At 41.9% G+C, this 27,980-nt stretch overlaps 1 protein-coding gene across 3 annotated transcripts; it reads right to left on the bottom strand.

The window, feature by feature from the left end:
- Positions 1 to 42: 42 nt before the first annotated feature.
- On the bottom strand, positions 43 to 27,333 carry uap1 (UDP-N-acetylglucosamine pyrophosphorylase 1). Of its 3 annotated transcripts, XM_053635922.1 has the most exons (11): positions 26,933 to 27,332; positions 20,488 to 20,780; positions 19,308 to 19,512; positions 16,470 to 16,645; positions 13,451 to 13,623; positions 5,748 to 5,941; positions 5,210 to 5,350; positions 4,688 to 4,876; positions 2,782 to 2,823; positions 1,511 to 1,577; positions 43 to 790 (listed from the first exon to the last, which is right to left on the bottom strand). In XM_053635922.1, the coding sequence occupies exons 2-11, from the start codon at positions 20,762 to 20,764 to the stop codon at positions 698 to 700; spliced, it is 1,557 nt and encodes a 518-aa protein (XP_053491897.1). In that variant the 5' UTR covers positions 20,765 to 20,780; positions 26,933 to 27,332; the 3' UTR covers positions 43 to 697. The 3 variants fall into 3 exon arrangements, 2 of the variants coding, with proteins under 2 accessions (XP_053491897.1, XP_053491898.1); XM_053635923.1 differs by lacking the exon at positions 2,782 to 2,823 and having other exon boundaries at positions 26,933 to 27,331; XR_008387064.1 differs by lacking the exon at positions 43 to 790 and having other exon boundaries at positions 2,641 to 2,823; positions 26,933 to 27,333.
- Between the last annotated feature and the right edge of the window lie 647 nt (positions 27,334 to 27,980).

The following is a 27,980-nucleotide window of genomic DNA, read 5'->3' as shown; positions in this document are numbered from 1 at the left end:
CCCCCCAAACCATAAATGAAGACAGGAAGTCACCTCTTTTCATAAACAATTTAGAAAGTATTTATTTTACTTTTTTTTTTTTGAAAACATTGACATTAGTTACAGTATCTTAGAAATTGATTCGTCTCCGTTCTGTTCGATTTGTTCATGAACATGTTCATCAAGTAAAGTCTTCATAAAGTGTTTTACTGCTATTCATTACTATCTGCTGTTCATTTTATAACGCAAAGTAAGTACACTGTGCAATGTGTGTGGTGCTGTGAAGGTGTAGAATGTGGTATAGAGAGCATCCGCTACTGAATTTCAGTTTCTCAGCGTCCTGAGGAATGTCTACGTGTTTCGTGGTATGAACAAAGGTTGGATTTTTAAAAAAAAAAATGCCCTGGTCCTGATCATCATGCAGATTAACCAATGTACCATTCTAATTACATTATATAACATTACATTCATTCTTCTAGTAAACACATTCATATAAATTAATTACCATGCATGTTCCTATTCGAAGACAAAAACAAGCATTTATATAAAAATACGTTTTGAAAAATAAATAGATTGATTTGGATTACATGAGGCCCCTGAAGGCCTTATTCCTTCATCTTATTGCACTAGAATGTCACATTTACATCCAGCCTGATAGGAAGAGGGAGGAAGGAGGGGAAACGGCTTCCGTGTGGTCTTCGGATGTCGAGTTTGCAGCTCACAGTCCGTTTTTCACATGCTCGTGGATTCCATTCTCGTCGATGATCAGTGCTGGGTGGAATTCTTTACCCCTCACCAGTTTCTCCAGTCCCTGTGCATCGACAAAAATGTCCCGTTAATTACTTGCAAAGATTTGAAACCCTTAAACTCTCACGATACAGCCAGATATGCGTACATTTCTCATCTGTCACTACACACCATACACCAGTATCACTGTAGGTACTGAATGATGTGCTTTAAGTTAACTAAATATTATTTAATTAGTATTTGAACTAATTAAGTAAATAATATGCCTGGACTCAAAGTTGTTAAGAAAAGTCCAATTCACACCAAACACATGCCTCAGAAGCAGTATCGCTTGCCAAACACTAAATCCATCCATCCATCTTCTATACCGCTTATCCTACTGAGTCACAGAGAACCTGGAGCCTATCCCAGGGAGCATGGGGCACAAGGTGGGGTACATACTGGACTGTACCAATCCATCATAGGGCACATTCACATACACATTCATACACTACAGACACTTTGGACATGCCAATCAGCCTACCATGCATGTCTTCGGACTGGGGGAGGAAACCGGAGAACCCGGAGGAAACCCCCACAGCACGGGGAGAACATGCAAACTCGGACGGGAATCGAACCCCCAACCCTGGAGGTGTGAGTCGAACGTGCTAACCACTAAGCCACCGTGCGCCCCACCAAACACTAAATGTTGCTTACAAGTTGCAACGTCAGGTGTGAATTTCCTGTAGTGAACAGTCCCATGCGGCACTTTTGTTTATGAATGAAGTCGGAGGATTTTTCTTACCTCTCCTCCATAGGACACGAGCGGCGAGATCTCACATTTGATTGGAAGGTCAGTTCCATCCTTCAGACTGTAAAATACAGAGGGTTCAAATCATTTCAACTTTAAAAAAAAATAAAGAAAGAAAGAAAAGAAAAGGAAAAAAAAAAAAAGAGAGGTCAGTCTGTCAATAGGAGGAGCAATCACAAAGATCTGAGCACGCTGTGTAGAAAAGGATTCATTGGTTATTGGAAAGACCTCTGCACTCATGACTGAGCGAATGGTCGTGTATCAGTATCAAGGGTGGACAAATCATTCATTCATTCATTCATTCATTCATTCATTCATTCCCTAGCCCATTTGGCATGCGGAAGCACCAATGTGCCGCTCTGTCCTATGTGATGTCCAATCGTCATTTTTTTACTCCACTTTTTTAAGTGTTTAAATGCATGTTGTTCTGGCATTTGAGTTGTAGAACGGTTTTTGTCCTGCATTCGAATGCATTTGTTTCTATATCTCTTCGTATTCCTCATTCTGAAAGGATTCCGTCTATGAATACGTGTGCAAATCGACATGTCTAGTAATAACGGTTCCGACCAACTAGACTAGCTCCTTGGTCAATGTGTATAGTGTTAACGTTTACAGGGACGTAGTCGATTCCACAGCATTTGCTCCACTGAGAACTTCATGACCCAACTGGAGTGTGTTACATATAAACATGCATATCAAAAGGAGTTATGCTTTGTGAAGGTCATTAAGGAGAAGATTTTTCGTTCTCTGGTGATGGCTATAAAACGCAGCCTATTGAACCTGCTTGTCCCAGCGCAGGCTAGTGATTTGTCCACCCGTGAATATTCAGAGAGATAAACAACAAATGATTTCACATGATTTCCAGACATCCACTCTACCGGTGATTAAAAAGAAATGTTCTTTCACTTGCCATCACTAAGCGGTTAAGAGATCAGGAAAGAGACCTTGATTAAGAGCTAGCAAGATAGCACCGTTCGGTTATGGTAGCGATCGAGCGAATGAGCCGTGCCAACACCGACTGCAAAACATGCCTGGCGCCCTCTTCCCAGCATGCGCCATTCTGCCTGTTAGCATCTACTGTCTGCATGAGAACAAGTCACGGGCAGTAGGTTGAGAATACCAACCTTTACCGCACATCAGGAGAGCCGAACTCTCCCCACCTCCTGAGCTGGATTCTCTATCACCTACTGGCTGTTAAACTAGTAAGGGAGAGAAGCGAAAAGCCCCATCACCATGCACTACCATAGAACCACAGAAATAGTTACTTCTGGCTGCCATCAGGTGTGAGTGCCCCTGCTGGTCCAGGTCTAGAAATGTTACACAGGAAATAAAAATGTGAATAAGGGTAAAAAAAAACCAACAAACAAACAAAAAAAACCTGTAAAAAACACTGGACATACAGTGAAGACAGAGTAAAGAGAAATGTGGCATTAAAATCTGTCATGACCTCGGAGTACAACACATGACCCTGTGGAACTGTGAGGCTTATCTGTTGTACAACACGTCTGTATTTGTTTATCTTCTGTCCAAGCTGTTTGTATTTGTTTATTTGTTGTACAATAGGTTTGTATTTGTTTATTTGTTGTACAAGATGCTTGTATTTGTTTATTTGTTGTACAAGATGCTTGTATTTGTTTATTTGTTGTACAATAGGTTTGTATTTGTTGTACAATAGGTTTGTATTTGTTTATTTGTTGTACAATAGGTTTGTATTTGTTTATTTGTTGTACAAGATGCTTGTATTTGTTTATTGGTTGTACAAGATGCTTGTATTTGTTTATTGGTTGTACAAGATGCTTGTATTTGTTTATTGGTTGTACAAGATGCTTGTATTTGTTTATTTGTTGGACGAGATGCTTGTATTTGTTTATTTGTTGGACGAGATGCTTGTATTTGTTTATTTGTTGGACGAGATGCTTGTATTTGTTTATTTGTTGTACAATAGGTTTGTATTTGTTTATTTGTTGTACAATAGGTTTGTATTTGTTTATTTGTTGTACAAGATGCTTGTATTTGTTTATTGGTTGTACAAGATGCTTGTAGTTGTTTATTGGTTGTACAAGATGCTTGTAGTTGTTTATTTGTTGGACGAGATGCTTGTATTTGTTTATTTGTTGTACGAGATGCTTGTATTTGTTTATTTGTTGTACAATAGGTTTGTATTTGTTTATTTGTTGTACAATAGGTTTGTATTTGTTTATTTGTTGTCCAAGATGCTTGTATTTGTTGTACAAGATGCTTGTATTTGTTTATTTGTTTTATAAGATGCTTGCATTTGTTGCAGAAGATGGTCTGCGTTTATATAGCGCCTTTATTAACCTTAGCGGCACACACACACACACACACAGACACCAGCAGCAAGATGCTTGTATTTGGTAATTAGTTGTTTCCCTGTTGTACAAAATGTTTGTAAGTGATGATAAGGTGTATATTTGCTGTTCCAGATGTTTGCATGTTTTGTATTTGATGATTTGTTACTTGCTTGCTCTTGGACTGTAAAGCAACCTGGAGTTTGAGAAAAGGTGCTATAAAATTATTATTATTATTATTATTATTATTATTATTATTATTATTGTGTTGCTAAAATCTCAGTGGATGATGGGATTAATATTGATATTATGCATTATGTAACCATATTAAATGATTTGGTTTAAGGACATCGCTACAGTGATTTTAAATCAGACCCCCAAACGAGAGCTGTATTTAACCCTAACGCAAACCTCAGATCCACGCAAGCACTCCAATGCGGACAGAGTGACGCACGATACACACGCACAAGGACAAACATGATTAATCAGTTGATCAAAACAATGTAAAACTACCCACATTCCTTGTTTGTTGTTTAAAACACACAATCCTTTTAAAAATATTTAGCAGTATATTTTAAATGGTATACGCGACACCTTAAAATACCATAACTGGGAACATAATCATAATCGTAAGTACCGTCCATCTGTCCTATCAATATCCAATCCTGTATACTTACCAGTTCTCCTGGGAGAGAAATGGTCAAGTATGAGATCACATTAACGGTATGACTATTTCAGGACATTTATATCAGTGTATAATGCTACATTATAATAGAAAAGATAAACAAAATAAATGTGTGTAAGAGAGAGAAACAGGGGGTAAATGTAGATTTTATTTATATAAATAAAACACGCTGCTCACCTGGGTATAGCAGGCACGGGGGTTCCGTTCTCATCTATGAAATGACCGCCTGCTTTGAGGATCCAGCGGTGGTGCAGGGACATGAGGGCATAGCGTGCAGTTGTGGGATTGTCTTTCCCATCCTGACTGTCTGCATTCTTCAGCGGAGAAAACTCGTCCTCTCTCAGCACCTCGTACACCACAAACCTCCTAACACATACGTCAGGAAATACACTTCAATTACACAAAAAGTCATTTTCAGAAGAATGTGAAAGATGGTCGTGAGTGGTATGGACGCAATATTGCGACTGCTCTCATTTCCAGCACCAGAAAGTATTTCTTAATGCTTCTATGTGTAAAGGTAAGGCATTACTAAAATCAGTGCATGAAGGACAGTGAAGGACATGCATGTTATATTTTCCTACAGTATTTCAACCCACAGCTTTTTATTCCACTCAGACCGGGTACAGCAGAAAGGAAAAAAACTGATGGAACAAAAAATATAAAAATAAAATAATAATAATAAAAAAACCAGGCACTAACTTGGCAAACTGGAAGATGTCAAACACAAATTTTTCCATCTTGATCCCGTTGGGTTTGTCGGGGTTGACCCGCTCGCCTCGTGTGTCCACGTAGGGGATTTTCTTCCGAGCCACATGGTGCTGTAGCTGAGGCTCATGGGTACTGAAAGACAGAGTGACGAAAAGGCAAAAGAGAAAGACAAATATGGGAAAAGAGAAACATGTTCTTCATATTAGAAGATCATACAAACATTACAGTGGGAGAGCAGGTCTGGCAAAATCATTGTGGGTTTAAAATACCAGACTAAAAGTGCAGATGTTCCTTTCTCGCCTTTACCTCATAGTTTCAGTCCATTCCGTCCTGCTTAATATTTACAAGATGGCAAACTGACTGGAAACAGCTCATAAAACTCCGGTTTGAACATGGTAAAGAGATATGTTGCCTAGCAACAACGTACATTCTGCATTTCATACTCATTCAGTGAATTCAAAGTGACATTAATAAAAGAAAAAACAAACCCTGCAACATACTGTGCAGAAACAACGGACAATTCACTCACTTGACAATGTCTCTGAGGAAGGAAAGGGTGAAGAAATGATTGGCCACGTTGCCGGCGTTAAACATGAGTCGACCGTCGGCGCTGCGCTTCTCGGCTGTCGCCATTGTGATCTCGCTGTACTCTACTACTTGGTACCGCCCATCGACCTTACAGACCACACCCACTGCCTCGGTCGGATTGGTTTTCTCCACCACCTGCCAATGAAGAAACATCCACGGATGAGTTTTGAAAAAGCATCACAGCACAAAGTGGGTTAAATAGTAGAGCGAGCATCACACTGAACTGTCTCTCTCGAAAAATTAAACTGATCTTATTCGTTTCCCAACAGCAAAACTGATGCTTTTGTAAATGAATCATACGTAAATGAATCACATGAAAATGTATCACTTGAATATGAATCTCATGAATATGAATCACATGTAAACGAATCACATGTAAATGAACCATATGAAAATGAATAAATAAATTAAAGACAAAACTGATGCTTTTGTTTCGTTAGCTGGTTGCTTTGGTTATGTTTCACATACTTAAATGAACATAAAAGCAAAAAATCTATTCGTAGATTTCAGAAATAAAGAAATAACACAATGAAAAGGAGACTAAAAAAAAACAACTTTGCCATAGTAATCACAAAAATCCCCTGAGAATGGGAAACATTGAGTCTGTGTTAAATAAATGATTCGCTAATTACATTACAGACTAGTTTAAAACATTGACTACGTTTACATGGACAGCAGTAATCTAATTATTGACCTTACTCTGAGTAAGATAATAATGTGATTAAGGTGTTTACATGAGTCGCTTTTAGAATATTCCTCTCATGTTCTAGAACATAATTAGATTAACAGCTCGCGTCATTAAGTCACCGCGCTACGCCGTCCGACGTCCCTCCAGAATTTCACGTATCCACATACAATTGGTCTTCATTATGGTACCGTATACAGTTTTGGGTGTTTTTTAATTTTTTTTTTTACGAACGCTTTAAGTGCAGTTAATTATTTGTCATGCTGTACGTGCTAATAGACAACTGCTTGAAGCGGTGGGCTGCGTCCCAAATCGCGTAGTTACCGTCTATATAGTAGCCGAGACACATGTATTTTACCCCACTACAGGCCTATAGTAGGAAAGTATGCGATTTGGGACGCAGCCGAACTCTCTTGTTCGCCGTAAAACTGCCGTGTGTGATCGTGTCCTGTCGCAAAATGCGGTGAAAACTCCCACACGACGTTCATAATGTGATTAAGGTGTTTACATGTCACTACTACACGTCCATAATGCGACTAAAACAGGAGTACTCCACCTGTCTTAATTCGATTAGAGCTTACTTCGATTATGACCTTAATTAGATTAAGGTAAGTAAAAATTGCTGTTTACATGGTAGTTTCTTAATTAGAGTATGGTCTTAATCGGATTAAGAGTGGATTATTGTTGTCCATGTAAACGCAGCTATTGCGTTTATTCTCTTTTGGTTTGTCGGTCCAAATAATCCCAATACACGCATTTCTATAGGTCTAAAAAAAAAAAAAAAAATGCAGCAAACCAAAACACATGGTACATTTTGTTCACTTCCTGCAGTCGAGTTGATTCAGAGTTGAATCGTTTTCTCACTACGTATATATAGCTTTCTCTTGGAAGCGGACCCAGACCAGCTCACTGGGACCAGTTGCTTTGGTCGACACCGGAGTGTGTTTAGAGTTCTTTTTGGCACCGAAGAAGAAATCCCACCATTCAAATGGACTAAATTATGACTAAAAATACATGAAAGTAGCCTTAAACATGAGGAAGTAGAATTGTAATTAGGTCTCAGCTAATACACTATATTCCAACCACTGTTGGGAAACACACACACACACACACACACACACACACACACAAAAAGGTATTCTTCCTCTACAGCCATACTGAGGCCACTTTTATTGAGGCCAAAATGTGTCTTTGACTAGAAATTCCATCTACTTCTCTCCATGCCTGGAATCTGCATTAAATTAAAACAAGGATAGACGGGGGAAAAAACCAACACAATCCTTCTGGGAGTAACAAATTACAAGTTCTCGGTTGATGATGGGTTAGCATCGGAAGAGGAGACATCGAGTTAAAGCCATGCTAACTGCATGGTTTACAAATTACAAAGGGTGGGTGGGTTCGAGTCATAAAGTGCCTGTTTAATTACTAGTGCAAGTCTGAACCCAGGAGTCATAAACATTTTAAACTCTAAACTTTCCTGTGCATACTTTCACAGCCATTCATGTTTTTATTCACCAGAAATCAGAACATAATGGTCAACAATAATGGCCACCAGGGTTTGTGCTCTTTCCTCATAAAAACCCTACAGACTTTTTTTTAAAGACTTTTCCCACATTTTCAAAGCAGTTTAAAAAGCTTTTCAGACTTTATAGGTTTTGTATATTTGAAGGTTGTTCACTGTATTACTAAAATGGAAAAGAAATCTGATTTGGTTTACAAAGAAATAGTCTGCATTTGTGCAGAAAAATCAGGTAATATCCAAAAACAATTGATTTAGACATTTATTTCTTTATTTTTAATGCAGTGCCCTCCACTAATACTGTATTGGCACTCTCAGTAAATATGAGCAAAGAAGGCTGTGAAAAACTGTCTTTATTGTTTAACCTTTTGATCTTTTCTTTTAAAAAAAAAAATCATAGTGACACAGGTTTTTCAAAATAAGCAATCTTTGTTAAATATAGGTGTGCAACAATTATTGCCATCCTTTTAGTCAATACTTTGTACTACCTCTCTTTGCCAAGATAACAGCTCGGAGTCTTCTCCTATAATGCCTGATGAGGTTGGAGAATCCACGGTAAGGGATCTGAGACCGTTCCTACATACAGAATCTCTCCAGATCCTTCACATTTCGAAGTCCACACTGGTGGACTCTCCTCTTCAGTTCACCCCACAGGTTTTATATGCGTTTCAGGTCAGAGGACTGGGATGGTCATGGCAGGACCTTGATTTTGTGGTCAGTAAATTATTTTTGTGTTGATTTTGATGTATGTTTTGGATCATCATCCTCAACGACCCATTTTAAGCTTTCTGGCAGAGGCAGAAAGTTTTCATTTAATATCTGCTGATATTTGAGTCCATGATGCCATGTGTCCTAACAAAATGTCCCGGTCCTCTGGCAGAAAAACAGACCCAAAACATTAAAGAGCCACCTCCATATTTAACCGTTGGCATTAGGTACTTTTCCATATGGCTACCTCTCTGTGTACGCCAAAACCACCTCTGGTGCTTATTACCAAAAAGCTCTATTATGGTTTCATCTGACCATAGAACCCAATCCAATTTGAAGTTCCAGTACTGTCTGGCAAACTGAAGATGCTCGAGTTTGTTCTTGGATGAGAGTAGAGGCTTTTTTCTTGAAACCCTTCCAAACAACTTGTGCTGATGTAGGTGACTTCAGATTGTAGTTTTGGAGACTTTCTGACCCCAAGACGCAACTAAATACTGTAATTCTCCAGCTGTGATCCTTGGAGATTTTTTGGCCACTCCAACCATCCTCTTCACAGTGTGTTGAGACGATATAGACACACGTCCAATTCCAGGTTGATTCATAACATTTCCAGTTGACTGGAGCTTCTTAATTATTGCCCTGATGATGGAAATGGGCATTTTCAATGCTTGTGTTATTTTCTTATAGACACGTCACATTTTGTGAAGCTCAACAACCTTCTGCTGCACATCACCGCTATATTCCTTGGTCTTACCCATTGTTATGAATGACTAAGGGAATTTGACCCATGTGTTACCTCATATTTATACCCCTGTGAAACAGGAAGTTATGGTTGAACAGTTTCCTGTTCCGAGTCATCCAGGTGTACTAAAAAAAACGTAAAACATCAATGGGAATATACTTTCTCTCTCTCTCTTTTTTTTTTTTTTTTGATATTTTTCTCATACATGAATTCATAGTGGTGCCAATAATTGTTCTACACCTATATTTAATTATTTGATAAACCTGTGTTGTGTTTGCAATTGTCTGAGGTCCATGAGAGCAGAGTATTTTTGTGAACTTTTTTCTAACAAAATCCATTAAGGCCACAGAAGAAGAAAAACAAAAACAAAACTGTGCTTTTCACTTGTGACATTTTCATATTTCACAAGTCAGGACAATTTTCCTGCCTGCTTTACTGCGATATACAAGAACAACCTAGAAGCATCTGCGCCAACCGCAGAGAAAGAAAACACAGATTTGTCTTTCGCGGAGCCAAAATCTGGCCAAGTGTTTTACGACGTTCTTCAATGACGTGGCGAATGCTTTCACAAGACACGGCTAAAGGACAAATGAGGAGAGATGTGGTGAAAGGGAATGTGAAAATGACTGGGGTGTAGAAACTAATGAAGGCTTAATTCGAGTAATCTAATCAGAGTTGTGGTCAGAGAAGTCATCTGGAAACATTTTCCTTCATTCAGAATCACAAAGAGAAAGATTTCCTGTTCCTATAGACAAGGTCTTAACCTCGCCAAAGATCTACGCCATGCAAAATGGAAGCAAGGACCCTGATGTTCATTTCTTTCCAGATGTTTTGTCAATAACTTGAGGCTTTGGCTAGCAGATGTTCACCACTTGGTGAGAATTTGTTACATATCAGACATTTTGGGTCCACATCCAGGCAGCGGAAGCACTGATTAACTGCCTCGAGAAATGAAAAGTAAAATAATATCATGGGCTAATCTTGCTGAAATCCTTTCCTGTAGGACCACTGCGATGTTCTTTTCAGTAAATAGCTTTATCTTCTGAATCTGTTATAGGTTACCTAGTACTTCTTTCTAAGGTGTCAAAAATTAGAAGGACACAGGATAAATGTACTATCTTTCTAGAAACTATTTCTCATTCACGTTGCCTGCTAAACTTAATCCGACTGAGGAGAAGCGCGACGTGACCTTGCAGAGCTAGTAGATGAGACTAACAGTTAAAAAAAATTACAGGAGGAACCCTAGCAATTACAAAAACATCTTGGTCTTCACAAAAACTCATTTTAGTAAGAAATTGCCCCATCTAGTGAGCCTCAGAAAGGATGCAGGGTTCTTTGTGTCTTTCTTTTTAGACCAGACCAAGCTTTAGGTTCACTAGCAAGCTTGGTAAATGGAAACAGGACTTCATACAACTGGTGGAATATTAGTTAAAGCACAAAACTTGCTTTTAATTAAGACAGATGCATTTTGTTATTTTTTGGGGGGAGGAGCGTAGAGGCAGATTAATCGGCACCGATAACAGATTGCTGGAACTATCGGTTATGTGCGAAAATCTACACAGTTTTTCCCGGACGCGTCTGCTGCGGGAGCGTCTGAGAAGGATCCGCCGTCATTATACAGCACGAGAACGGCCTCAAGAAGCGGAATAAAAACTCACTGGCAAATTTTGTGGTGTTATTTGAAGTGTTTTTTGATTCATTTTGGATTTCTCTATTTTTGTTGCTATTTTTGGTTCAGTTTGCATGCGTATCTTTTATTTACTTTTATATTTATTAATAGATGATGTACATTAATATTTATTCCATTAAAAAAAAAAACATTTTCATGGTACAGTCAGTACTGTTTATTTTTGTAATAAAGTTCAGCAATATTTTACTTTGAGTAAATAGAGGTGGTTCTATAAAATCAGGGTTGCCAGATTGGAGTGAGCGTACAAATAACTACGACGAATGAATTCATTCGCTCGCTCATTCATCTTCATGAACCACTAGGTCAGAGAAGCGGTGGATCTGGAGCAAATCCTGGAAACACTGGGCATTTTTAATTAAATAGAACATTTTTCGTATCCGGATTTCTGTAAAGCTGCTGTGACCACGTCCATTGTTAAACGTACTATACGAACAAAAATTAACTGAATAAACCCTATATGGATGTACTCCAGTCCATTGAACATCCTAATTAAAATGATCCCTTTTTGTGAGCCACAACAGTGTCTAGTAGAAAAGCAGGGTTTTAATCACTAGTGCAGTGCATTTACTATGTAACTACAAAAGATATGTGAACGTCACGGTGTTGCATTAATTCGGTTACATTACCTGGCTAGCTAGATACCTGGAAAAACTGGTTATTAACTGGTAACTAACTAGCTGGTCTACCCTGAACAGCTTTATAATGAACATCTCCAGTGGCGTCCAAGATGTTGTGTGGTTTCCTACATTAACCCACAATGCTATTCAACTACTTTCCGATAGTGATACCTGTGGGACTTGGCACTTGTTTCAGCTCCTCACCTATACACCCTGCTCCAACAGATCAGCTTCCGAGGCTTTAACGTCCATGCTAATACTGCGGCCAACACCATCGCGCTAATCATCTCGCAGATCACTAACTAGCCGAGCCGAGTCTCTGCCAGTGCAACGCCGTCGTATTGCTGCGTTGCATTTTGAATCTTTGAGTCCAACATTTGCACCAACGTCTCCACTACTTCTACGCTTAAATTATCATTAATACGACGTTGAACATCGCTGGAAAACGGTGAGCGGGAAAAAAAACAAGCTCCAGAGCTTCAAAAGCTCCTGCTCTTTGGTTTTACAGTAAAATCTGACCGTGAGAACTCATGTTTGAGGTAGCTGAAATTTTTCTCATATTAAACACCATTGGAACTGCACTATCAATGTCCTCCTGTGACATCGGCACAGCAGACAACGGCTAACATCTCACAAGAATAATGAAAATACGGCGCTGAGAAACAACTAGGAACCGAGACTATGGCATGGGTGTTGGTGTCAGATGGGCTTGGTTTGAGTATTTCAGAAACTACTGATCTCCTGGGATTTTCACACACACACACACACACACACACACACACACACACACCAAAATGGTGCAAAAAAACATCTAGTGTGTGGTAGTTCTCCGGGTGGAAGCGCTTTGTTGATGAGAGAGGTCAGAGGAGAATGACCAGAATGGTTTGAGCTAACAGGAAGTCTTTGGTGACTTAAATAAGCACTCTTTACAACCGTGGTCAGCAGAAAAGCATCTCAGAACGCACAACATGCCGACGCTTGAGGCAGATGGGTTACAACTGCAGAAGACAACATCGATTTCCACTCCTCTCAGCCAAGAACAGGAATCTGTATCTACAGTCGACATAGGTTCGGCGAAACTGGACAGCTGCTGGTGGAAAACCATAATCTGGTCTTTTTCTAATCTTCATCTGTCTAGTTTAGGTGAGCCTGTGCCCACCGTAGCCTGAAATACCTGGCCTTGGCTGACAGAAGTGCACGTGGTCTTCTGCTGTTGTAGATCATCCTAGTCAAGGTTTTAAGTGTTGTGCGTTCATACACTAAATTGTCAAACACTCCTCTCAAACTCACTCACAGTGCCAGTTCCAAAGCCCAAACTGCCAAATCTCCTTTGAGAGGTTGGTTCAATTTTAACACGATTTTCATTTTAAAATGATCGTTTCATTCATCTTGTCATGTGTACAGCTTGGTCGTGTTGAGGACGCTTTTGTAAATCTGAAGAATCTTCCACTATCCTAGATCGTTAACCCACCCAAATGCAAACAGTCAAGACTGAAAAAAGAAAAGAGTGAAATAAACAAATATTTAAATAGTAAACTGTGAACTGCACAGCATGGGAAGGTCAGAGATTGTGACTGTACAAGAACAGAATGTATGTACTCATACTGTCAATAATTATTTCGGTTATTATCAAGTAGACCTGGAGAACTTGCATGACCTGTGTGACGGCTGATCGTCGCTCACCTTGGCACCGCAGTCCGCTCCCTTATGCACACAAAACCCAATGAACGCAGGATCGGCCACCTTCACCAGGATGTTGTCCACGCAGTAGATGTGGATGTAGCCGATTCCTCTTCTCTCCATGTCCTCCACGATCTTATACACTCCCAGCGCTCTGTAAAGTCCTCCATTGCCATCTGAATCAATGAGAATGGTTCATAAAGTGAATATTTTTATACAATTAAATTAGAAAGTAATTTGGAAGTCATGCTAAATCTGGGAGGGTGACAGAACCAGAGATTAATGTCTATTGTGCTCGAAGACATCCAGTTCAACTTGTAAGAACTTGGCAATAAGATGAAAAGTCACTTGGCTCCTTTCACTGATCTCACCTTAGCTATCATTTACATTTAAGCATTTGGCAGATGCCATTATTCAGAGCAACTAATATTTAGCTTGTTTATACAACTGAGCAGTTGAGGGTTAAGGGCTTTGTTCAAGGGCCCAGCAGTACCAGCTTGGCAGTGCTGGGATTTCACAACCTTCCGATCAGTATTCCAACATCTTTACCGTTGAACAAATAGTTCAAGATAAATAAATGAGTAAATAGCACACACAAAAACCTACACAGTTGCAATCAAAATGATTCAACCTCCATTGCAAATCAGGTTTATTGTCAACATGTACAGACTTTCAGCTGTTTGGAATGAACACATCAAACAAAAGCTATTGAAATAGTTCAACACAATGAAGTGGTTTCCCCAAATTCAACTGAATATGCAACTTATAATGACTTCAAAAATTATTCACCCCTCTGAATAGAATCCCTCACAACAGCACAAATATGCAAAACAGGTGTTGTCTCAAGCACACCTGATACAACTAATCAAGGGCTTCATTATTTGCACCAGGTGTGCTTGAGCTGGAACACATGAAATAACTGAGCTGGCTAGAGGCAGAAAACGTATAAAATACCTGAACCGACTAGGGAAAGAAAATATATTAAATACCAAGACGGGGCAAAAAAAAGGAAGCCAGCAAAGGCTGTAACCAGACTTCTGAGAAGGCAGGTTGTGAAGAACCCTTGAGTGACTGCAACAGACCTGCAGCAAGACTTTGTGGCAACAGGCACTGAGGTTTCAGTGAGCACAGTATGGGGCGTACTAAACACAGAAGGTTTCCATGCCAGAACTCCAAGACGTACACCACTACTGACCCAAAAGCACGAGAAAAGTCGCTCAAAATCATAATAAGTCACAGGGTTTTAGGATTCTGTTCGATGGAGCGATGAATCAAAACTGGAACTTATCGGCATGATGGATCAGTGGTATGTCTGGAGGAAGAAGAATGAAGAAAGAACACTCTGTCCACAGTCAAGCATGGTGGTGGCTCGGTGATGCTCTGGGGCTGATCTGCATACTCTGGCACTGGAAACCTACAGCATGTGGAAGGCAAGATGGATTCACTGAAGTATCAGGAAATCCTAGATGAAAACCTCATGCCATCTGTGAGGAAGCTGAAGCTTGGGTGTCATTGGACCTTCCAACAGGACAATGATCCCAAGCATACCTCAAATTCCACCAAGGCTTGGTTGCAGAAGAAGTCCTGGAAGATTCTACAGGGCCATCACAGTCACCTGACTTAGAAAATCTAAAAAAAATAGAAGATCTCTGGTGGGATTTGAAGAAGGTGGTTGCAGCACGCAAACACAAGAATATCACTGAACTGGAGGCCATTGCTCATGAGGAATGGGCTAAGATTCCTCAGGAACGCTGCCAGAAGCTATGCTTCTCGTTTGCAGAAGGTCATAACAGCACAAAGGTGCTCTAGTAAGTACTAAAGATGCTTGCCATGAAATGATTGAATAAATTTGAAACTGGAGAAGTCATTATAAGTTGCATTTTCAGTTGAATTTGGGGAAACCACTTGAAGCATTCGTTGTGTTGAACTATTTCAATTGCTTTTGTTTGATCTGTTCATTGCAAACAGCTGAAAGTCTGTACATTTTGACAATAAACCTGATTTGCACTGGAGGTTGAATCATTTTGATTGCAACTGTACATCAACTGTACTACCTTATTTTGCATATGTAAATTAATTAGTCATTCACACAAATATTATACATTTTTTTTGTAAAAGACCCACAACACACCCACTAACTGCATGTGCAATGAATCCGATTGCACGGCCAATTAGCGTTCATTATTTGAGATCTTAGTAAATCTAATACTGTAGCCCAAAATACATCATCTTTCTAGAAACGACGCAATCAAAAATCCTAGTTACACAGGCCACTAATCCGAATCAAGCGCAAGCTTTCATCTCAGTTGACTGAAAATTTGGCCTCTTGCCATCCTAATTAACTAACTGGCTACTTAGCTGCTATTAAACCAGCTTGCATTCATCATAGTGTCATATTTCAGTGTCTGGGTCACAGTTTGTTAAATAATTAGTTACTGAGAATGCAGTTGCCAAAACACAAAAATATACCACTATAATCTTACTATAAATCTCAGTTTAGCATGTAGCGACCAAGCAGGTTCTGTATATACTGTAGGTTTCTAGGTAGCACAATCCTGAAAGAATTTGCATACCGGACAAGACCTACCTTAAAAGTAAAAAACAAAACAAAACAGTAGACTACTTACTAGGGTACGAGTACAAGTGTTCAATTTCAGTAACACTTGAGTAAAGTACACAGCTACCAAACAGTACTTAAGTACAGAAGCAAAGTACAATGACTGAAGTATTATGACCCACGGAGTGAATACTTATGCAAACACCAAATGTCTGGGGTTTTTTTTTTGTTGGTATAATTAACCTTTGTGCCACAATAAAAAAAAATATTTAGCATCCTTAAATGTCAGACATATTGTGTACAACAAATGGTAAAATACCCTATGCTTCAATTCCAGGTTGAAACACAACACGGTGTTGAAAAGTTCAGGGTGTGCACGTGTGCGTGCGTGTGTAAACTTATGTAAGGCAGTGTAAAAAGTAGAGTTTAGCTCAGAGGAACAGTCTGACTATTCTGAAACTTCACCTGGAGCCATGGAGAGTTTGCCTTTGCCTTCGAGTATGATCTTGCCGCTGAAGTCCATGGCAGGAAGCATGCCTTGCTGGAAGAATATGATGTTCTCTTTCTTCAGGCCAAAGTACTTGTGCTTGCAAAAGAAATTTTCAGTGGCCTCTATTGTTCTGCCGCTCGTCATAATGTACCTAACATGAAAAATCAAGCCAGAAACGGTCATTTCCTACACATAGTAGATATACACTTTAGAGTGTGTGTGTGTGTGTGTGCAACAATCACAGAGGAAAGGCATTTCAAAACTCTACATTAAGTACGTGACAGATAGTGAAAACAAATCATTAGCCTACGTGCTACTAAACATATTTCTTCGTTCAAAGCATACCTGGACGGTTTAATTATTTCTAACACACGACTGAACGGTTTTATTTCCTTAAGAGGGTCATTTTGTGTGATACGTTATCATGTACACGTGATTAGGTTTTAACTGGGGCTGTTCAGAAATCATCAGGGGAAAGGCACACATAAATCAGGTCCGGCCTACTTCCTTCAGAACAGCATGCTGCTAGCACGTTAGCTTCATTTCTACCTCTACTACGTCTCTCACAGCCTTCCTGCTGGGGAGTTTTTAAGAAGAAAAAAAAAGAATAATAGCTGGCGCAATCAATGAAGCATGCGATTTACGGGGTTTTTTTCCTTAAAACTTTCTCCAGCCAGCTACAAACCGTTACAAGTACAGTAGAGATTTATTTTGTAATTTCGTTTACTGTCTCTGTGGAATGCTACATTTTGATTGGTCAGAAGGCGTCGATTCATTTTCTATAACAGCAGCTCTGACAGCAGTGATTTACAGTGGTGCTTGAAAGTTTGTGAACCCTTTAGAATTTTGATGAAATCGGATGATGTTTTAAAGTCATATTTGTGCAGTGAGATAGAACATCCTATATACAGTGCCTTGCAAAAGTATTCACCCCACGGCATTTTTCCTATTTTGTTGCATTACAAGCTGTAATTTTAATGGAATTTTCATTTGGATTTCATGTTATGGACACACACAAAATAGTCTAAATTGGTGAAGTGAAAACAAATAACTTACGTTTTTAATAAAAATTTTTTTTCATATGAACATATGTATTCAACCCCTTTGCTACGAAGCCCCCAAATAAGATCTGGTGTAATTACCTTCATAGGTCACATAATTTGTTCAATAAAGTCCACCGGTGTGCAATCTAAGAGTCACATGATCTCAGTGTATATACACTTGATCTGAAAGGCCCCAGAGACTGCCACTGAGCAGGGGGCACCACGAAGACCAAGGAGCTCTCCAAACAGGTCAGGGACAAAGTTGTGGAGAAGTACAGATCAGGGTTGGGTTCTAAAAAAAAATATTCGTAACTTTCAACGTCCCACGGAGCACCGTTAAATCAATTATTTAAAAAATGGAAAGAATATGGCATCACAACAAACCTACCAAGAGAGGGCCGCCCACCAAAACTCACAGGCCAGGTAAGGATGGCATTAATCAGAGAGGCAACAAAGAGACCCTGGAAGAGCTGCAAAGCTCCACAGAGAAGACTGGAGTATCTGTCCATAGGACCACTTTAAGCCATACACTCCACAGAGCTGGGCTTTACGGGAGAGTGGCCAGAAAAAACAAAAAAAACAACAAAAAAAAACACCAACAAGTTTGCTGTTCGCCAAAATGCTTGTAGAAGACTCCCCAAAACAAATGGAAGAAGGTATGCTGGTCAGAGGAAACTAAAATTGAGCTTCTTGGCCATCAAGGAAAACGCTATGTCTGGTGCAAACCCATCACCTCAAGAACACCATCCCCAAAGTGAAGCATGGTGGTGGCAGCATCACGTCGTGGGGATGTTTTACCATTGGAAGGGACTGGGAAACTGGTCAGAATTGATGGAAAGATGGATGGGACTAAATAAAGGTAAATACTTGAGGGAAACCTGTTTCAGTCATCCAGAGATTTGAGACTGGGACAGAGGTTTACTTTCCAGCAGGACAATGACCCTAACCATACTGCTAAAGCAACACTCGCGTGTTTTAAGAAGAAACATTTAAATGTAGTGGAATGGTCTAGTCAAAGCCCAGACCTCAATCCAACTAAGAACATGTGGTATGACTTAAAGATTGCTATATACCAGCAGATCCCATCCAACTTGAAGGAGCTGGAGTAGTTTTGCCTTGAAGAATGGGCAAAAATCCCAGTGGCTAGATGTGCCAATCTTATAGAGACGTACTCCAAGAGACTTGCAGCTGTAATTGCAATTGTAAAAGGTGGCTCTACAGAGTATTGACTTGGGGGGGGGGGGGGACTTACCTCAAATTTTCTGTCTTATTTCTTGTTTGTTTCACAATAAAAATTTTTTTGCATCTTCAAAGTGGTAGGCATGTTGTGTACATCAAATGATACACACACCCCCGCCCCCCACCAAAATCCATTAAATTCCAGGTTGTAAGGCAACAAAACAGGAAAAAATGCCAAGGGGGTGAATACTTTTGCAAAGCACTGTAAGCTTATATTATAAACTATATTAGTCTTTTGACAAAAGACAAAAACTAAATTGTTTTAATTCACTGAGCCCACATTCTACAGGGTGATTCAAAATGTTAACACTTACTAGCAATGTTTTTCTTTGCTTTACAGTATGGCTGTGTGGGAGTTTGGTGAAAAAAAGTTTGGAGCAAAGAAAAAAAAAAGGTTGTGGTCATTAAAAACCAAAATCAACTTGGATACTAATTGGTACAGGACTTGACCACCGTTACTCCATTTTAAACTGAAATCATAAAGTGACTTTTCTAGACTAACTACACTGAGATGTTGTATATTGTCCTCACCATGGGATGCAGCACTCGGTGCCATACTCCTGCTTTGCGAGCTGCTCCAGTCTGATGATACGCTCGGCCTGGATCTGAAACAGGGTTTTGTGCGAGGGCAGGCCGACGTCATACATGCCTTTAGGGTACATGACCCCAAGTCTGGTTCCCTGACCTCCAGCCAGGAGCAGAACTGCCACTTTATTCTGAGATATACAACGCAGACCTGCAGACACGAGTGAGAGCTCAGGTTACTTTTCACCATTTCTGCTCCAAAGTATCATTAGATAATTATAAACACCACAAGGATGCGTTCGTTCACCAACAGGCACGAGATAATAAACAGTCCCATCCGAAACTACTGGAACGGCAAGGCCAATTAATTTGTTTTTGCTGTAAACTGAAGACGTATGGGTTTGGGTTTGAAAGGAGGGGACGGTATTACATTCGCTAAATTATAACTTTACAAGGATGGCGTTTTGTAGAGCTTGTCTTTAGTACACTTCTGAAGAAGCCATAATCTTATCTTTAGGTCTAATTATGGTGTAATTTAAACACATCATAGAGTTTAGGAATTAATTAATCCAGAAAAAAACAACTGTACATGCAAATAAGGACCTTGCATTCATTGGATTCATAAATCAGCTTATTACTACTATAAACTCACTGTCATGAATTGTAGGAAGACACGCCTTGATAACATGGCATGCACTTATCTTATATACACTGCAGTTAGGTTCATCATAACCTAGCCATATTCAACCTCTAGCATACATTCGAGCTCCTAGTTTATCCTCCCTTGTTGTCCACACACACACACACACAAGTTGGTAATCATGTTGGGTGGGAAATGGAAACTGTCTGAACTTTAGTAAAAATATGGGGTGATTAAGTCCTGACAATGCCGAATGACCTCATAAAAACAAGAGTAGGACACCAGTTACGTCAGTTCTAACTAGGACCAGATGTTTCTCGTCCCTAATGTGCTGTCCAAACTGAAAGATGGATCAGAAGTAATCCTGGTAAGTCAGTGTTTTTCCACCCATCAGCAAAAGACTCATCAGTAACATGACCAGCCCGCTAGATTTATATTAAAAGAAAAAACAAACAAACATAATGCTGGTCCTAAATCCTTCATTACTAAAAGATGCTGCTGATCTGAAACCTGGGCCAAGGAATCGCAAACTCTTCACAACCTAACCTTCGTCTCTCCACGCTTCGATAGACTCGTGATCACGCGTCACGCTGCCAAGTACATCACGCGGCACTGCCTCCATCCTGCTGTCCACCTTCTCTTGCTTGGTCTGATCAGAGGTCTCCATGGCTTTCTTAAAGAAGGTGTTGATCTCCTGCAAGTTCATAGCCTCAAGGTCTTGAACCAGCTCTGTTTGTTCGTCCGGACTCAGCTGGTCCCAGAACTGCAGCAGATGAGACTGGCCAGCCTCAGCTAGACTCTGAACCAGTTTACCAGTCTCCATGTTCGCAGGGTGAAATCTGCAAGAATAAAGTAGGACACATGAAGACATAACTACAGATATGAATATCTTTATACAGGATATGAAGGCACGAGTACTGATAAGGTTAAACAATGATGTTGAGTTCCTGACAAGCACATGCCTTTATTACCCTGGTTTTTATGAGAACCAAGTACTGTGTTTATGTGCTGTTTAAGGAAACTACTAGCGAGGCAGAAGATTATTTAGACCTTCAATGAGACAACCAGTTATAGCAAGATTTTCACATGTATACAGTTATCATGTAGGTCCATAAGGAAATTGTGAGGCAATCATTTTGACCAGAACTCATGATAAATCGTTAAAACATTAATAATAATAATTAGTTACTGTTCCCACCCCAAAGTTGATTATTTTCCTTTAACAGCACGTTCCGAAGTGTTTTATTCCTCTTATATGACAGCAATTTGCCATAAATTACTTTTTTTTTTTTTTTTACATTTCTTAATTAACAAAATGCCACATGTTTTTACCCATTTATAGCCATATTTAAAGCAACAAGCTAGTTCCTATTATCACTTACAATACAGTCGCTATAAAACAGTCGTTCCTTCCCTAGCCTCGTTTCTTTTTCCTCTTGTTTCAATTTAGTAAGACAAAAAAAAAAAAAACACAACTTGTTACAGAGAAACTGGAAAGTCCTCAGTCCTGAACACATTGGTAAATGGTGTCGGCACTTATAAAGCGCTTTTTAACCTTAGTGGTTCTACAAAGTCGAACCACCAACTCTACGAATAGTGGACAACCTGCTCTACCACCTGAGCCACAGGTGAGCTGAGAGCGCGAGAGCGCCAGAGAGATGGCGCCTGAGAGAGAGAGCGTGCCTGAGAGAGAGCCTGAGTGAGAGAGAGAGAGAGAGAGAGAGCCTGAGAGAGAGAGAGAGAGCCTGAGAGAGAGAGAGAGAGAGAGAGAGAGAGAGAGAGAGAGCCTGAGAGAGAGAGAGAGAGAGAGCCTGAGAGAGAGAGAGAGCCTGAGAGAGAGAGAGCGCCTGAGAGAGTGCCTGAGAGAGCCCGAGAGAGAGAGAGAGAGAGAGAGAGAGAGAGAGAGCGCCTGAGAGAGAGAGAGCCTGAGAGAGAGAGAGAGAGAGAGCGCCTGAGAGAGTGCCTGAGAGAGAGAGAGAGCGCCTGAGAGAGTGCCTGAGAGAGAGAGCGCCTGAGAGAGAGCCTGAGAGAGAGAGAGAGCGCCTGAGAGAGAGAGAGAGAGAGAGCGCCTGTGAGAGAGCCTGAGAGAGCGCCTGAGAGAGCGCCTGAGAGAGCGCCTGAGAGAGAGAGCCTGAGAGAGAGAGCCTGAGAGAGTGCCTGAGAGAGAGAGAGAGAGCGCCTGAGAGAGAGCCTGAGCGAGAGAGAGAGAGCGCCTGAGAGAGAGCCTGAGCGAGAGCCTGAGCGAGCGAGAGAGAGAGAGCGCCTGAGAGAGAGCCTGAGCGAGCGAGAGAGAGAGAGCGCCTGAGCGAGCAAGAGAGAGAGAGCGCCTGAGAGAGAGCCTGAGCGAGCGAGAGAGAGAGAGAACGCCTGAGAGAGAGCCTGAGCAAGAGAGAGAGAGCGCCTGAGAGAGAGCCTGAGAGAGAGAGCCTGAGAGAGAGCCTGAGAGAGTGAGCCTGAGAGAGAGCCTGAGAGAGAGAGAGAGTGCCTGAGAGAGAGAGAGCGAGTGCCTGAGAGGTAGCCTGAGAGAGAGAGTGCCTGAGAGAGAGCGAGCACCTGAGAGAGTGCCTGAGAGAGAGAGAGAGTGCCTGAGAGAGAGAGAGCGCCTGAGAGAGTGCCTGAGAGAGAGAGTGCCTGAGAGAGAGAGAGAGAGAGCCTGAGAGAGTGCCTGAGAGAGAGAGAGAGAGTGCCTGAGAGAGTGCCTGAGAGAGTGCCTGAGAGAGAGAGTGCCTGAGAGAGAGCGCCTGAGAGAGAGAGAGAGCGCCTGAGAGAGAGAGAGAGCGCCTGAGAGAGAGAGAGAGAGCCTGAGAGAGAGAGAGAGAGCCTGAGAGAGAGAGAGAGAGCCTGAGAGAGAGAGAGAGAGAGCGCCTGAGAGAGAGAGAGAGAGAGCCTGAGAGAGAGAGCCTGAGAGAGAGAGAGAGCCTGAGAGAGAGAGAGAGAGAGCCTGAGAGAGAGAGAGAGAGCCTGAGAGAGAGAGAGAGAGCCTGAGAGAGAGAGAGCCTGAGAGAGAGAGAGAGAGCCTGAGAGAGAGAGAGAGAGCCTGAGAGAGAGAGAGAGCGCCTGAGAGAGAGAGAGAGCGCCTGAGAGCGCCTGAGAGAGAGAGAGAGCGCCTGAGAGAGAGAGAGAGAGAGCCTGAGAGAGAGAGAGAGCGCCTGAGAGCGCCTGAGAGAGAGAGAGAGCGCCTGAGAGCGCCTGAGAGAGAGAGAGAGAGCGCCTGAGAGCGCCTGAGAGAGAGAGAGAGAGCGCCTGAGAGCGCCTGAGAGAGAGAGAGAGCGCCTGAGAGAGAGAGAGAGAGAGCCTGAGAGAGAGAGAGCCTGAGAGAGAGAGAGAGAGAGCCTGAGAGAGAGAGAGCCTGAGAGAGAGAGAGAGAGAGCCTGAGAGAGAGAGAGAGCCTGAGAGAGAGAGAGAGAGAGCCTGAGAGAGAGAGAGAGAGAGCCTGAGAGAGAGAGAGAGCGCCTGAGAGAGAGAGAGAGACAGCCTGAGAGAGAGAGAGAGCCTGAGAGAGAGAGAGAGCCTGAGAGAGAGAGAGAGCCTGAGAGAGAGAGCCTGAGAGAGACAGAGAGAGAGAGAGAGCCTGAGAGAGAGAGCCTGAGAGAGACAGAGAGAGAGAGAGAGCCTGAGAGAGAGAGAGAGAGCCTGAGAGAGAGAGAGAGAGCCTGAGAGAGAGAGACAGAGAGCCTGAGAGAGAGAGACAGAGAGCCTGAGAGAGAGAGACAGAGAGAGAGAGAGAGAGAGAGAGCCTGAGAGAGAGAGAGAGAGAGAGAGAGAGAGAGAGCCTGAGAGAGAGAGAGAGAGAGAGAGAGAGAGAGAGCCTGAGAGAGAGAGAGAGAGAGAGAGAGAGAGAGAGAGAGAGCCTGAGAGAGAGAGAGAGAGAGAGCCTGAGAGAGAGAGAGAGAGAGAGAGCCTGAGAGAGAGAGAGAGAGAGAGAGCCTGAGAGAGAGAGAGAGAGCCTGAGAGAGAGAGAGAGAGCCTGAGAGAGAGAGAGAGAGCCTGAGAGAGAGAGAGAGAGAGCCTGAGAGAGAGAGAGAGAGAGCCTGAGAGAGAGAGAGAGAGCCTGAGAGAGAGAGAGAGAGAGCCTGAGAGAGAGAGAGAGAGAGAGAGAGAGAGCCTGAGAGAGAGAGAGAGAGAGAGAGAGAGAGAGCCTGAGAGAGAGAGAGAGAGAGAGAGAGAGAGAGCCTGAGAGAGAGAGAGAGAGAGAGAGAGAGAGAGCCTGAGAGAGAGAGAGAGAGAGAGAGAGAGAGAGAGCCTGAGAGAGAGAGAGAGAGAGAGAGAGAGAGAGAGCCTGAGAGAGAGCCTGAGAGAGAGAGAGAGAGAGAGCCTGAGAGAGAGAGAGAGAGAGAGCCTGAGAGAGAGAGAGAGCCTGAGAGAGAGAGAGAGAGCCTGAGAGAGAGAGAGAGAGAGAGCCTGAGAGAGAGAGAGAGAGAGAGCCTGAGAGAGAGAGAGAGAGAGAGCCTGAGAGAGAGAGAGAGAGAGAGCCTGAGAGAGAGAGAGAGAGAGAGCCTGAGAGAGAGAGAGAGAGAGAGAGAGAGAGAGAGAGAGAGAGAGAGAGAGCCTGAGAGAGAGAGAGCGCCTGGGACTGTTACAAAGCACTAATAAATGAAACACTAGAGACTTACACAAATTTACAGAATGTTTCATCATATAAACAATTATACGCTTTTCTTGTTTTTTCTTTTTTTAACTCTATAATATGAGACTTAGGGTGCCCTGCGATGGATTGGCACCCCTTCCAGGGTATACCGCGCCTTGTGCCCCATGCTCCCGGGGATAGGCTCCAGATTCCCCGCGACCCTGTAGGATGAGCGGAATAGAAAATGGATGGCTGAGACTTAGATTATGTAGAGCGTCCACCATACAAGTCCTTGTGAATGAGCGGTTACATCTTAGAACCAGCGCATAAATATCAACATGTGATAAGAATTCCAGCTACTACTGTATCACTTGTATTTCCGCATTTGTAAGTCACTTTGGATAAAAGTGTCTGCTAAATGAATAAATGTATATGTACTGTCTGAGCTATACTCTTGACCAATCAGATTTGAGAATTAAACAGGTACAATGACACAGTGTGTCTAAATCTAATATGAAGCCTATATTTTATTACAACAATGAATGAAATGTAACTAAAACCGGCACTCAATGGTTTTCAGTTAACACTGCTGTCAAGGGCATGAGCTACGTAAATTCCACTGGTATCGAGGGGCATGATCAAACTTAGGCATTCTAATAACACTGCTGTCAGGGGCGTGGCCTATTGACTAGGTGACCACAGATCAAGGAATGCATTAGATAAACAAACAGGTGTGGTGGCATTAACACTGAACAAGCAGTGTTTACATCTTTACTAATAAAGGATAGATAGATAGATAGATAGATAGAGAAAGAGGTAGCTAGAGAGAGATGTAGAGAGAGGGAGGTAGATAGAGAGAGGTAGATAGATAGATAGAGAGAGAGAGAAAAAGGGTAGATAGAGAGCGATGTGGAGAGATCGATAGATAGAGAAAGATGTAGAAAGAGAGAGAGGTAGATAGAGAGAGAGGGAGGTGGTAGATAGAGAGAGAGGTAGGTAGATAGATAGATAGAGAGAGCGGTAGATAGATGGAGAGAAAGATGTCAATAGAGAGAGAGAGAGACAGACAGAGAGAGAAAGAGAGGGAGATAGAGAGGGAGAAAAAGGTAGAGAGAGAGGTAGGTAGATAGGAGGTAGATAGAGAGAGGTAGATAGAGAGAGATGGGTAGGTGGGTAGGTAGAGAGAGAAAGACAGAAAGAAAGGTAGATCGATAGAGAGAGGGGTAGATAGATAGATAGATAGATAGATAGAGACAGAGGTAGATAGATAGAGAGAGACGTAGAGAGAGATAGGTAGGTAGGTAGAGAGAGAGAGAGAGAGAGGGGGTAGAGGGAGGTAGGCGGGTAGGTAGAGAGAGAGAGAGGTAGATAGATAAATAGAGAGAGGTAGATAGAGAGAGACAGAGGTAGAATGATAGAGAGAGATGTAGAGAGAGATAGGTAGGTAGGTAGGTAGAGAGAGAGAGAGGTAGATAGATAGATAGATAGATAGATAGAGAGAAGTAGATAGAGAGAGACAGAGGTAGAAAGATAGAGAGAGATGTAGAGAGAGGTAGGTAGGGAGAGGGAGAGGGAGAGAGATGTAGAGAGAGGTAGGTAGGGAGAGGGAGAGAGGGAGATAGAGAGATGTAGAGAGAGGTAGGTAGGGAGAGGGAGAGAGAGAGATAGAGAGATGTAGAGAGAGGTAGGTAGGGAGAGGGAGAGAGAGAGAGAGAAAGAGATGTAGAGAGAGGTAGGCAGGGAGAGGGAGAGAGAGAGAGATGTAGAGAGAGGTAGGTAGGGAGAGGGAGAGAGAGAGAGAGAAAGAGATGTAGAGAGAGGTAGGTAGGGAGAGAGAGAGAGAGAGAGAGAGAGAGAGAGAGAGAGAGAGATGTAGAGAGAGGTAGGTAGGGAGAGAGAGAGAGAGATAGAGAGAGAGATGTAGAGAGAGATAGGTAGGGAGAGAGAGAGAGAGAGATAGAGAGAGAGATGTAGAGAGAGGTAGGAAGGGAGAGGGAGAAAGAGAGAGAGAGATGTAGAGAGAGGTAGGTAGGGAGAGGGGGAGAGAGAGAGAGAGAGATGTAGAGAGAGGTAGGTAGGGAGAGGGGGAGAGAGAGAGAGAGAGATGTAGAGAGAGGTAGGTAGGGAGAGAGAGAGATGTAGAGAGAGGTAGGTAGGGAGAGAGAGAGAGAGAGAGAGAGAGAGAGAGAGAGAGAGAGAGATGTAGTAGGGAGGGAGGGAGAGAACACACAAGTTCATCCAAATCAAAGATTATTTGATAGGTTATATTTCAGTTTTCCTGGTTTTCATGTTATGCTCCAAGTAAACAATACTGTCTGTGTGCGTGTGCGTGTGTGTGTGTTGCAGGAAGAGCCATGTGCTCTCAAAGCAAAGAAATGATTTTACAGGTTAAATCACACAAGAACTGATTAATAATATTCTTACCTCGTGTACAGTTGCAGAGGTCGCTCGGTCTCTCGCGCTCAACGCGTTTCTCTTTCTAACGACAGACTCCCGGATACGTCTCTCTACTACAGCTCCTCCTCCGCCCCCGAGCCCGAGCCCAATCCGCCTCCCGTTTCCGTCACTTGACGTGGCACCGAAGAAGCACCCAGGAAACTTTCAGCGCCGACGCCCGTAATGCCAACAAATCCCGCCTCCTGTTCTGTGATTGGGTGATAAAATCGAGTGTGAAATATTAGCCAATCACAGCATGGAGAGAGGGACACTACCAGCCAATAACACTGCAGCAGGAAACTGACGTAATATATAAACTCGAAAATAGCACAATTTCTGCTTACATCTTTAATAATAACTTACACCTTTGTAATAACAAAGATATAAAATCTATCCACCGAATGAGAATGAAAACCTTCGCTTTGAATTTTTAGAAAGAATTACGTAGTCAAGTTCATATAACGAGATATCTTTTCTTTCCTATTTTACCCAAGGCAGTGCAGGAAGGAAGTACATTTCAAAATGATAAATAAATGATATTTATCCATGCATTGGAATTTAAGACTTATGTAGATTTAATATAAAGTCTAATACTTGCACTTCCTGTGAAACAGACATTCTTCATGCATGTAATCCAAAATATTCTGGGAAGACCTTCAGTACTGGTTGAGCTTGAAGTGTGCAATACCTGACCTATTAATGTAAAACTGTTGAGTATGGTATACAGCTTAACTCTCTAGTATGCGTCTCTAAAAGATTAAGGATTTGTAAGTGCACAAGAAGATCTGGTTCCTCTTAAGGTATCTTCTTCACGTCGTCTCAGGGAGTTTTTCAGTGACGCTGTCGCCTCTGGATTTCTCATAAGGGATTAAGCTAAATTTATATCTATATTCAGAGGAAACCTCCAGGGTTGGGGGTTCGATTCCTGCCATGGCCCTGTGTGTGTGGAGTTTGCATGTTCTCCCCGTGCTGCGGGGGTTTCCTCCGGGTACTCCAGTTTCCTCCCCCAGTCCAAAGACGTGCATGGTAGGCTAAC

Source organism: Ictalurus furcatus, chromosome 11 (assembly GCF_023375685.1).
Source record: "Ictalurus furcatus strain D&B chromosome 11, Billie_1.0, whole genome shotgun sequence".
Taxonomy (NCBI): domain Eukaryota; kingdom Metazoa; phylum Chordata; class Actinopteri; order Siluriformes; family Ictaluridae; genus Ictalurus; species Ictalurus furcatus.
This window is presented reverse-complemented; position numbering and strand designations above follow the sequence as displayed.

Bases quoted from the DNA above. Each gene is read 5' to 3' on its own strand.
- uap1 (XM_053635922.1), bottom strand. From the start codon at position 20,764: ATGGAGACTGGTAAACTGGTTCAGAGTCTAGCTGAGGCTGGCCAGTCT. The intron at 4,877-5,209 runs GTTAGTGCCTGG...CGTATGTGTTAG, and splicing joins GACATCTTCCAGTTTGCCAA to GAGGTTTGTGGTGTACGAGG. The intron at 2,824-4,687 runs GTGAGCAGCGTG...TAACATTTCTAG, and splicing joins CCCGTGCCTGCTATACCCAG to ACCTGGACCAGCAGGGGCAC.